An 11,271-nucleotide genomic window follows, 5' to 3' on the forward strand; every position below is an offset into this window, starting at 1 on the left:
ATTTTTCACTATTTCATAGAAAAGAAATACAATGAACTTAGTCCACATTTTAGAAGAACATGATTTAAAACGAGCCGCGGTCCTTTTAACTTAAACGTAACTATTATATATTTATTTTAGTAATTTGTATTGTTTTTTTGTTGTCTTTTTAGAATCTGAGCGGAACGATTTTCCTTTTTTCGCCGTGACGTCCGGAGCGTTCAGCGTTCAGAAAATTCATGAGAAACGCCTGCCACAAGTTCTTTGGAAAGTATTTTTTACCTTGTTGAAGTGCTGAAGGATGTAGGTGTTCCTATTTCAAATGGGTTAAAGGGGGGGATTTTGATTCAGGACGGAAAGCATTTAGTTCTGCATTCTATTAAGCTAAGTGTATTCAGTTCAAACAAAGAGCTAAAGGTACAAAGGTTAGGGTATGATCACACTTACTGTGTACATGTTCATGAAGAGAACTGTTGCTGGAAATAGAAGTGGCTGATCCAGGAGTCTTACAAAAACAGAAAGAGTGACAGTTTTTATCTTGATTTAATATAACAAAAGTTAAAACCAAAAAAAAGCTCTGCTCTAAAATTCTGTATAATAGCTTTATATTATATATTGTCTTAAATGAATGCTCACAATGAGCTCATCCATGAATGTATAATAAGAGAATAATAATTAAGAGTTCATTTCACTGACTTCATCAGAGGATGGAGTTCACTGTGTCTATCGAGTTTCCTTCAATGTCGGACATCTCCACAACAACCTATCTAACTTTATCCACTGAGGACGACAGTGAGATGAGGTTGAAAGCTACTGAAAGAACCTTGAGTCAGTTTTTGTCAAACTGTAACTATTATGTCAACAAGGGACATCAAATGTTGCACAGGAATTAAACATATACCTTTACAAATTTGTTCTGTTGTCACCGTTTTAAAGCATGACATTTATTTACACCGATAAGAAATCACACAAGAGCCGCTGTAAGTGGGAGACTCACAGTGAGAGAGGAGAGACTGGGACCTCGGCCTCTGGTCCACCCCTGAGACTCTGCTGAGCCAAAGTGACTAAGAACCACAACACATGTGTGAGTTTAATAGGTCTCGTGCGATTCTCCTCTTACATGCAGAAATGTGATGAGCCATTAAAGAGAGAAATGCTTACGTGTTGGCTCTTGACCGAGGTGTAACTAGTAAAAGAAAACTACATATGAAATTGACCAGTAGTAAAAACTGCAGAAACAAATTAAAATTAAATCTTAGATTACCTGGGGAGGTGACAGCCACAGGGAGTGTCATCCTTTGAGTGCTGTATGAGAGGAGAATGAGTGAACTGTAATTTAAAATGCTTCAGCGCTATAATATTTATAATCAAATATGACCATTCTGAAAGGTAAATTGGCCTTTACCCATCTGTATGAAATTGTCCTGGAGAAACCTATGGCAAGCAAAAAGTAAACAGTATAAATAAATATGATGAAACACTTTAACATTGACATTGTAGAGCTGCTTTCAGTCATGCACTGAACTCCGGATAATCTCTGGACATTCTCTGGAGGTATGTTAGATAACAAATGTCGGAGTAAGAAGCTCGGGACTTTCTCTACAGCTCCTCCGCCCAGCCCTCTAGAACAAAGCTCAGCAGAATCTCCAAATTAGCCCACGTGAGAACACAGCAGGGTATCCTCCGCAGGATTCACTGTGCGCAAAAAGGCGTGTTTTGAAAATGTTTCTAACATGGGAAAGATGCAAAACCAAACAATAAAAAAAAAGAATACCAATACGTCAGGAGGAAAAAAAGGAGCCATACACTGAGAGGATACCGATGATACTTCTGTGATGTTGTGAACACGACTGAGTGGAGAATCTCCCACTGTATTGGTCATGTCTAAAAGCCAACCCCCAGAGAATGTCCAGACCCAATTGTGTGGAGATTCCATGTTCAAATTCATTTCTGAAAACTGCTTAAGAACCATGAACTTTAAGAAGTAAGATTATGGAACACTTACCCTCCTCTGAGAAAGTGGCTTCTTTAATTCGGCAGTTTCTCTTTTCAGCTCAGAAAGCTGCTTTTTTAAGGCAGCGTTCTCTCTTTTCAGCTCGGTCAGTTGCCTTGAGACAACAGACGTGGGATGGAAAGCGTCGTAATCTGAGATTTATTTACACAGCAGCAGAGGAACGATCAGAGATTTTGAAATCACCTGTAGCCCTGCTCAGAGACCTCCTTCAGGCGCCTCTCCAATTCAACAGACTTGTGCTTGAAGTGCGTCGTGACTCTTTCCATCTGTGTCCACTGGAAATTAACAATCTGAGGAAGAAGGAAGTCACTATCAACTCTTCTTTCATTTCTAAGGAACTACTGGAAATTAAATGTAGCTAGTGGGTTATACTGTAAGATTCTCAAACGATCTTCGACATTTTTATACGATATTGACATTTAAAGTGTGGCGATTCAAAAGTGGCACAGAGTAGACAGACCTGTGATATGTGCTGCAGTCGTGACTGGATCAGCTTCGTTGGGTCCTTGAAAAACACTTTTTCCTGTGGTTTCATCTGAAATAGAAAGGTGTGCTGATCTACAGTGATGTGTCGGCTGGATGGAATAAGATAATCCTCTGCTGGCAGCATTAGACAGTGACCTGCAGTGAATGTGTCAGTCTCACCAACCTCATCCGTGATGGGCAGATAACTGCAGCTGGCCCCACACACACTGCACTGCTCTGAGAGAAAATGAGGCACGAGAGATGATGTTAGATAATTATATATCGTAAAATGTGGAAGAGCAGATGGAATATAAATGTCTTACTAGATTTGATGCATGCATCACAGGAGATGTGGCCACAGCTGGACACAGCAAACGACGACCCTTTCCTTGTGAAGCACTGGTTACAGTGGAACCAGTCCATTTTAAACCCTGTGTGTTGAAAGGTCACAACACGTAGATGTCATTTTATTATTTTAAAGATTTCACTATATGATGATACATGTGTGGACAAACCTGATTGTATACTGTACTATTGTGTACTTATGGTTTAGGTTAACTTCCTGGTTTGTGATAATTCTATTGAAAAATCCACATTTAAGATAAGGGTCTGCTTCCAATTCCACAGGAACAGTTTAAGACAAGAAAAGAAAAAAGAAGCCTTAATTAGCCCCACAAAAGTGAAAGTTCCATATTTCAGCAGCAATGCGGATGAGAGTAGGTAACATCAGTCATAAAGTAATACATGAACATGCCATTAAAGTATAAGGAAATATAAAATAGAGAATGTATACAATGTAAACAGGATGGCACACAGAAGATATTAAAATTGCACTTATGAGTTATTGACTCATTCAAATTGCACAAATGTGTTGTTAGTTTAAATGTAATTAAAGTCGAGTGAATTTGTGCAGACAACCCGTTCATACCTCAACAAATGAATTCCCCTCTACACCAAGACAGGTTCGCAAGAAAATGTTATTCCCAGTTTAGAGTGCAAGAGCGTGACTGGCCTGCACAGAGCACTGACCCCGTTCAGCACATTTTAGATTAACTAGGGCTCAGAATACGGCCTTGATCAAGCCTCATCAGCCAGGATCCGGACCCGACTTTACAAACGCTGCTGTGGTCGGGTGAGCGAGGAGTTATAAATCTCCTGCCAGGTTCTAAAATCTTGGGCAAACCTTGGTCAGAAACCTTGGAGCTGTTGTATCAGTATGCAAAGAGTCTTCTATCACGAGACTTTCACTTGTCGTGGAAGGATTGGGTCAGATTCAAACTCCCACAACGAGGTCCCAGTTCTTTCAAAGGTCAGATCAGGTTTGAACAGTGATAGTAAAACTCATGTACATCACCAGGGACCATAGAAGAGGCTCAGCTCCATGTAATGCTGTCACCAGATTTACTCATACTGTGTGTTTCCTGCTATAATGCCAAACCAATGAAAGATACATTCATCCTATATAGACATGATGGTAGAGTGTGTGTGGAGTCTAGTTAAGTTATACTATGAATTTATCACTGGAGAACCCCCCCCCCCCCCCAGCAGTGAGACGTGATGACGTAGTACAGGACGCTGCTATTAGCCGCTAACTGTTAGCTAGCTAGCTAATTAGCTAAAACTGCGCCAAAGTGGGGTCTGTGGCTTGACACCGACAGACTGAAGGTAACTAGAGACGCTACACTTAAACATGGCAGCTGCTAAAGGTCTGTTTCTCCTCCTTGTTACTTTACCTGCGACCTGCTCACACAATATATTCAGCTGGTTCAGCTCTGCTCCCTGTTCTGCCCTGACCAGACTGATGGGCCGAGTGACGTCTGGGGTGGTTTGAACAAGGCACCGACAATACACACACGTTAAAAGAATGTGACTATTTAAAAACCCTACTATACCAAAGATATGTTTAATATTAAAGACCATTTATAATTTATTTGAATACCTACATTTAAAAACAGCCTACTAGTACGATATAAATAACCCTACAACAAGCCTATACTACTATTGAAAATATACCACTTTTTTTAAAGACATGCCTACCATTTAAATACTGACATATAAATGTACAATTGAAGAACTGAGAGCCTACCAATATTTGTTAATTGAAGTTATTAATTCCAGCACTGGGAACTCACTTCAAACCAGGTCAATGGTTTTCATATAGATACTTTGAAAGCGTTTATCCCTGAACATTTAGGACACATGCTGCACAACAAGTCATGACCTGCACCTCAGGAGTTAAAGCTCAATTTCTTTGCCTCATCCACATTGTCAAACTATACTTTACAATAATGGATGGATGAAGCCAACTGGCAATTGAATGAGTTACATTTAGAGCCAGTGACATTTCACAGAGTGTTTGTGTTGAAACTAATGAAGGCAGTATACAATTGTCCACTAGATTTAATCCAGCCAATACATTTTTGTATTAGCTTTGGTAACTGAACAACCTTTGACCCTGTACCATTTGTTGGCCTTGGAAGAAACAAAAAAAAAAAAATGCAGAAAAAAAAAAGCTCACTAACAAGAGCAAGTCCACCATGTAAACTACAGCCCTAATTATTTGTTTAATGAAATGTCAATAAGTGTTTTCGAAAACTCACTGTGGGCCTAGAACAATCCGTATACAATACAAGGAGTTCCAACTCAAGTTTCCACACAGGTTCATGAATTAATTAAGGAAATTCTTAATGCGAGGGTGAAACTGTTAAATCTATACCATTACACCCTGTAATGACAGCTTCAGTTTGACCTAGTGACAACCTTAGCAGACATCAATACCCTTTGTTTGAGTGATAAATGATTGGAGCCTTGTTCAAGTTGAATGGATACATCTTTAATGGCATCAAATCTGAAATGCAAAGAGGCAACCAAGCTTTTCAAAGCTGGAAACAATAAAAACCAAGTCAGATTGTCGGAGCCAGTCCTTCAGATGGATTCATTTCTGGAGAGGGAAACAAAGACACCAAGTCGATGAATGCAGTCGCTGAGCACAAATTCAAAATTTTGCAGAGTAAAATAAAGTGGTTTCTCACTTTGATGCTTCAGGGGTTCTCAGTGATTGTGAAAGGCCCGAGGACGGCTTTCTTTACCAGCCCAAGCTTCCCTGTAACACAAACACCTTTGGACCATCAGTAAAATGAGACCAGTTTAATCCAAACACTGCACAGGTGGTTTACATACCCGAGGCGGTACTCCTCATCTTCCTGGACTTGCAGGTTGAGTCACAGCAGTCACATAGGTTGCTATATGCAGGGTTATCCACGAGCTCCCAGCTGAACAGGGAGAGTGTCCGGGATTATTCACAATTTGACTTAAAGCCGTCTAGTTTTCAGACTAGTTATACAAGTTTTACCCGTGATTTTTGATGTAGTTGCAGGCCTTCTTTGTGTGGTCAAGCCCAACAGGATCCCAAGCCACAAGTTGGCAGTGCAAATACACCTGTTGAATGCAGAGGAGAGCAATGATCCAGTATTTACAGCCATTATGTGAAAGACCATGCACAGATATAGAATGGAGGTTTACCTCTTTTCCAATGGCAAACTTAAACGCTTGAAGGGACAGCTGGATCTCAGATGACTTTTGCCTTGGTTCAAATTTTGAACGGGAGGTCTTGCTGTCCACAAGACATCTGTATGGTTAAAAAAAAAAATATGCAAAAAATACATTACTTCCAGTGTGTGGGCAGAAGAAGTCAGGAGGTCTGTGTTCATATTCAGTACAACAAGCATTACCCCTTATTTGTGATTATTGGGTATAAATCACTTCCAGGATTCAGCTCTGGCGTGGCGGCAGCAACACATTCATCAAGAAGCAGCAGCAAGGGCTGATGGGATTGTAGCTCAACACTCGCCATGATGGGTATGAAGGAGCCCAGAGGAAAACTGGTGGATTCAGCAGGGCCTGAGAAATCCTCTAAAAGCACAAGGTGGAGGTGAGACGTCTAGTTAAAATGACTCAGTTTCAAGTTGAGGTGATGAACTCTTGACACCTACCATTCATTAGTCCAATATGAAAAACCATCGCTCCTTGACCAAATGTATTGAACACAGGGTTGTAGGTGGGGGGGTACCAATCTTTAGGCCTGCACAAAATACATTTATTGCATGAATCAGTTGAACACAAGTCCAAAAAAGTGATCAAATAGTCTTGATATTCAACACCCTTGTGTGGAAGTGGCATGAATGCACACCTCTCATACGAACACACAACTTGGTGAGTGAAGGAGAGTTCGTGGGAGTCTGGAGAGGAGATGTGCATCAGGTCATTGCTGTGTATAAGTTGATTCCCAGTGACCTATGAGGAAGACGGGTTACTTAAACCATCAAATCACATTTACTTAAAAAGCCCAGATTTAAATGTTCTACCCACCAGTCTCCTGAAGTTACAGTCGTTGAAGCCCACAGTGAAAATGACCTCCCTGCCCGAGAAGCTGGTGGGAAGACAGTTACCGAGACGAAAGTGCGAGGGGTCGACCGGGTTCCTGTTCTCTCTCCACACCAGCGTCACATAATCAGGCCTGCAGTCCACTTTCATGTCTGACAAATACAATCAGGTTTGTACACAAACAGCAAAGAAACCTTCAATTCTTTTTGACGCTATATTACCTGCATTAACTGACATAGCAGCTACCAGGATGGCGAGCAGCACCCCTTGCCAAAACAAAGCCATCATGACTGAACACACAGGATGGGTACTGTGGAAGCTTTTATTGGTTGTACTGGGAGACGCTCATCTAGTTTAACTTCAATCACCTGGTGTGTGTTCACTACCTCAGGTGCAGCTGCCTGACTCTCATTACAACAAGTCCCATTCATCGTGTTATAGCTATTTACTTTCTATTAGGAACCAGAGAGCCTGACAGAGCATTCCACAGCTAGAGCAGATATGAGAATATAAACTGTATGACAATGCCCGTCATTTGTCGGAATTATCATCAATTAATTAATCCAATTTTATTTATATAGCCTATATTCACAATTTGTCTCATAGGGCTTAATAAGCTGCGACATCCTGTCTTTAATTCTCAACAAGAGATAGGGAAAACTAGCAAACAAAAACTATTAAGAGGAGAAAAAACAGAGAAACCTCAGAGGGTCACATGTGAGGGATCCCTCTCCCAGGACAGACAGATTTGCAGTAGATGCTGCATGTAACAAAATTACAATATTTACAACATTGATTTGAAGAAAAAAACATTCGCATAATGGAGGTGTATTAATGTTTAAGTTTTTATACGTGACAAAATGTCTGAAAAGCATGAAGGGAACAGCAGTGACAATTGGAGTTATCGTCAGTAATGGTAGGATATGTGAGTAGACACATTGTATATCAAGCAGTCTTGCTGTAATCATAGTTCAAAATCACAATCCATCACCACCATCCATGATCAGGATCCAGGATCATTATAGAAAAGTGTCAACCTACTCACACTTATCACCTTTCCTAACCACTATGCCTTAACCCTGATGGTTAACCTCATTCATTCAAGAAAGTTATTTTTTAAAGCACTTAATTAATGGCGGAAGATACATACAAACTTTCAGTTGAAGTTTGTTTTAAACTGAATGATACATCCTTAGAACAGATATTTTCAGTGTATACATAGGAAACATATAACCATCAGTTACAGGAAGAAATAGTTTTTATTGGAATTAAGAGAAATCAAACAGCTCATATTATGGCGACTGCTGTAATACTTCATGTCACTTCCTAAGCAAAATTGACTATTCTACTGCACCTTCAGGCTCCCTACTAATTATATACTTCTACAATGTTGAATTTCAAATTTAAAGTGCTTTTACGAAAGTTGCCTATTGCTTTTAGCTCTGTCTCCACTTACCCATGGGACTCTACTACTGTTTTAATTCCTGAGTTAACAGAAGTATCACCCGTTCTTCATATTTGCTCTGAAACCTGATGTGTGAGCGGCCACAGTGCAGATGATAATCAGTCATACAGGGACTCATATCCTGTCTCGGAGCTAGTGAAAAAAACAATCAATTGCTCAACTTAAGTCTATATTGTGCACCACTCATCTTGAAATGGTGTGAATGCTGTCAGTTAATCTTGAGTTAACAAGCTGTGACTTTTAACACCATATTCACAACTTGTAGTGCAGCAAGTTGTAGTGCAGCATGATACAAGTTTACATCTTAGGCAGACATGTGCAACGATTTGTCTTTATGGCTGGCATTATAATTCAGCCAATTTCCCCAGAATTGTGTGATGACATTATACATAACCTCTCATCAACTGTCTCATAAAGTAAATCCACATCCTAAAGTGATCATTAAAACTCAAATTAAAATCTATTTAAATTTTAAAGTGATGAAAAGCAGCAGTTTTCAGTGCATTGTACTGGTCTGGCCATCAGACTACTTGTATTGGCCAGAGTTATTTGTAATTTTAGGTCAGATTGCCACTGGCCAGGACAACATGAAAATCCTCTTATATAACTCAGTACAATTACAGCATTCTGTTGTCCATTGATGAATGGATATCCATTGGGTGTTCATGGATGTTGCTGAAAAGATTGAATAAACAGCAGATTCAGCATCTTAAACCAGTTTTATTGGACAGCCGATGATGGATCTATACGATTTGGGGGAGTACTGCTGGAATTATTAGCCATTCTGAAAACATAGGTCAGGCCCATGTAAAGCTGATGACATCATGCACGTCAAGAAGGAGGTCATCTGGTCCTGGCCTCCATAGCCAGAGTCTTCGTTAATACTCGTGTCCAGTGTTCATCAGTTTCAGGATCAAGACCTGGGACACAGTTGTTTTAATCCTTTACACCCAAGTCTTCTGACGATGGGTTTTGCTCCACGATGACCAGGGGTCCCAACACTGAATTGTGACTCTGGCTGTGTGATTCTGCAAAAAGAGAGAAGGGGGGGGGGGGAACTTTCTTACTTCATGCAAGAAAGTTCTGTCTAAAAATAACTGAGCTGACATAAGACTTTACCCCATTCAACTCCTCTTTTGGAACGGGACTTGCAGGTTGAATCGCAGCAGCTACAGAGGGAGCTCTGAAGCGGGTCATCAAGCAGCTCCCAGCTGAGGAGGGAGTAATCAGAGAGGGGTTTTCAAAAAGGAGGTGTTGATACATGACAGAGACGAGCAGCATCACCAGCCAAGTGCCGGGACTTAGTGGTTAAAGCACACAACTCCTCATATTGCTTTTACATTTCTTTTGGTGTACACGTTAATAAAGGACAGTGGACATAATAAGCTCATTTGTTCAGCTTTAGAGTTGCGCTAGTTATTTTAAAGATTGGACAGGGGACAGGCTAGCTCCATAATAACCACAAACATAAGTGATAATTGATCTGATCATTACCTTTCACTGTCTTTTACATAATGACATGTCTTCTTGGTCTCATCCAGATCTGCAGGGTCCCATACAACCAGTTTACAGTGGATGTAAACCTGGGGAACACACAAGGAGTCGATAAGTTTTAGTTTATCAAAACCAATATTCCCGACATCAGCTCCCAATTTATCCTCTCACCTCCTCTCCAAGACCCAACTTGAAGGACTGCAGGTAGAGGATGAGAGCAGACGAGTGGTATCGAGGGAGGAACAAAGAGTGTCCCCTCACGCTCTCCAAGAGACACCTGAGGACATTTTAAATCTCAGATTAAAAACATAACTCATCTGATCACTGTGAACTCTAACCCGTTTCTGCATCCTACCCCTTGTTGGCAATGATTGGGTAAACCGGGCTGCCGGGGTGCAACTCTGGTGTAGAGGCTGCCACACACTCCTCCATTAGCAGCAGCAGAGGTTGATGGGACTTCTGCTCCACTGCTGCCCATATTGGCATGAAAGAGCCCAGAGGGATGACGTTTGTCTTGGCTAAACCCGTTAATTGCGCTGTTGGGTAAGGGGTAAAAAACATGCTCAATATAGGTAGCTTTGAATGTGCTCGTGTGGTATTCGGCAGTGTGAGAAGTCACCATTGAGGAGCGCCATGTGGACGACCAGCTCGCCTTGACCTTCAGAAACACCTGAGCCAGGTTTCAGGAATGGGGGAATCCACGACTCAGGTCTGAAACGTAATAATATTCCTCAGACATTTCAGTTTAAAAATGGAATTTTAACCACCACCCCTTTTAAAGAAAACTACCTTTTATAAACACATTCGATGGGATGTATCAAAGCCGCAGGATGCATCTTCGACTGTGGCCTGTAAGTCAGTTCATTTTGATATATAAGGCGTTTCCCTTTCATCTGCAGAGAAATAAAACTGGTTATATAAAATACAAAGTGGCTACAAGTTATTTTATTTTTGGTAAAGATCACATTTACTTACCAGTTTCTTAAACTTGCAGTCTGCAAACTTATAGTTGAAGTGAGCTTCCCCCTCCCCAGTGGGCAGAACACTGAGCTGAGTAGGCATGCAGCTCCCCAGGAAGAGACGAGCGGCATTCGGCACCAGCTCTGCACTGATCCTCCATGTGATTTTTACTGAGTCCTTTTCACAGACTACTTTGACATCTGCAAACAAAACCATAAGCTGTCAAAGTTCCCATCAATTAAACACTTGCACATACTGTTGGTACATTTATACACACACACGTCTGAAAAATACCTGCATCAGCGACAGTGGCTGCCAAAACAGCCACGATTATCACACCTAGGCTGAGATGAGTCATCATGACTGAATGATCAGAAGCAAAGTGGAACCGACACACTTGTATAGACTTCCTGTCTCATCAGCTGAATGATCAACATCTGTGTAGTATCAGGAAAACACCCCCACTCATACTGGGCTGTCTGTGCATTGTGGAAATGTATTATATCCTCTG

General features: G+C 40.9%; 3 protein-coding genes across 4 annotated transcripts; all 3 read right to left on the bottom strand.

Moving 5' to 3' along the window:
* Window positions 1-257: 257 nt before the first annotated feature.
* Window positions 258-2,881, bottom strand: LOC128455237 (RING finger protein 212B-like). Its single transcript, XM_053438921.1, has 11 exons — window positions 2,782-2,881; window positions 2,643-2,695; window positions 2,454-2,528; window positions 2,177-2,283; window positions 1,985-2,087; window positions 1,385-1,413; window positions 1,244-1,284; window positions 1,141-1,165; window positions 977-1,043; window positions 427-484; window positions 258-292 (listed from the first exon to the last, which is right to left on the bottom strand). The coding sequence occupies exons 1-11, from the start codon at window positions 2,879-2,881 to the stop codon at window positions 258-260; spliced, it is 693 nt and encodes a 230-aa protein (XP_053294896.1).
* Window positions 2,882-5,499: 2,618 nt separating this feature from the next.
* Window positions 5,500-7,129, bottom strand: LOC128455238 (zona pellucida sperm-binding protein 3-like). Its single transcript, XM_053438922.1, has 9 exons — window positions 7,063-7,129; window positions 6,827-6,993; window positions 6,648-6,751; window positions 6,451-6,539; window positions 6,190-6,370; window positions 5,981-6,086; window positions 5,811-5,896; window positions 5,639-5,730; window positions 5,500-5,561 (listed from the first exon to the last, which is right to left on the bottom strand). The coding sequence occupies exons 1-9, from the start codon at window positions 7,127-7,129 to the stop codon at window positions 5,500-5,502; spliced, it is 954 nt and encodes a 317-aa protein (XP_053294897.1).
* Window positions 7,130-9,006: 1,877 nt separating this feature from the next.
* On the bottom strand, window positions 9,007-11,196 carry LOC128454519 (uncharacterized). Of its 2 annotated transcripts, none has more exons than XM_053437933.1 (9): window positions 11,055-11,196; window positions 10,776-10,960; window positions 10,603-10,693; window positions 10,420-10,470; window positions 10,156-10,336; window positions 9,972-10,077; window positions 9,801-9,889; window positions 9,426-9,517; window positions 9,007-9,334 (listed from the first exon to the last, which is right to left on the bottom strand). In XM_053437933.1, the coding sequence occupies exons 1-9, from the start codon at window positions 11,119-11,121 to the stop codon at window positions 9,243-9,245; spliced, it is 954 nt and encodes a 317-aa protein (XP_053293908.1). In that variant the 5' UTR covers window positions 11,122-11,196; the 3' UTR covers window positions 9,007-9,242. The 2 variants fall into 2 exon arrangements, with proteins under 2 accessions (XP_053293908.1, XP_053293907.1); XM_053437932.1 differs by having other exon boundaries at window positions 10,420-10,511; window positions 10,590-10,693.
* Between the last annotated feature and the right edge of the window lie 75 nt (window positions 11,197-11,271).

The sequence above is a fragment of the Pleuronectes platessa genome, chromosome 13 (genome assembly GCF_947347685.1).
Source record: "Pleuronectes platessa chromosome 13, fPlePla1.1, whole genome shotgun sequence".
Classification (NCBI taxonomy): Eukaryota; Metazoa; Chordata; class Actinopteri; order Pleuronectiformes; family Pleuronectidae; genus Pleuronectes; species Pleuronectes platessa.

Bases quoted from the DNA above. Each gene is read 5' to 3' on its own strand.
- LOC128455237 (XM_053438921.1), bottom strand. From the start codon at position 2,881: ATGGACTGGTTCCACTGTAACCAGTGCTTCACAAGGAAAGGGTCGTCG. The intron at 1,414-1,984 runs GTAAGTGTTCCA...TGCTTGCCATAG, and splicing joins AGCCACTTTCTCAGAGGAGG to GTTTCTCCAGGACAATTTCA. The intron at 485-976 runs GTGAGTCTCCCA...TGTTTTTGTAAG, and splicing joins CCAGTCTCTCCTCTCTCACT to ACTCCTGGATCAGCCACTTC.
- LOC128455238 (XM_053438922.1), bottom strand. From the start codon at position 7,129: ATGATGGCTTTGTTTTGGCAAGGGGTGCTGCTCGCCATCCTGGTAGCT. The intron at 6,371-6,450 runs GTAGGTGTCAAG...TTGTGCTTTTAG, and splicing joins TCATATTGGACTAATGAATG to AGGATTTCTCAGGCCCTGCT. The intron at 5,562-5,638 runs GTATGTAAACCA...TTTGTGTTACAG, and splicing joins GATGAGGAGTACCGCCTCGG to GGAAGCTTGGGCTGGTAAAG.
- LOC128454519 (XM_053437932.1), bottom strand. From the start codon at position 11,121: ATGATGACTCATCTCAGCCTAGGTGTGATAATCGTGGCTGTTTTGGCA. The intron at 10,337-10,419 runs GTGACTTCTCAC...CTTACCCAACAG, and splicing joins CCACATGGCGCTCCTCAATG to CGCAATTAACGGGTTTAGCC. The intron at 9,890-9,971 runs GTGAGAGGATAA...TGTGTTCCCCAG, and splicing joins AGTTGGGTCTTGGAGAGGAG to GTTTACATCCACTGTAAACT.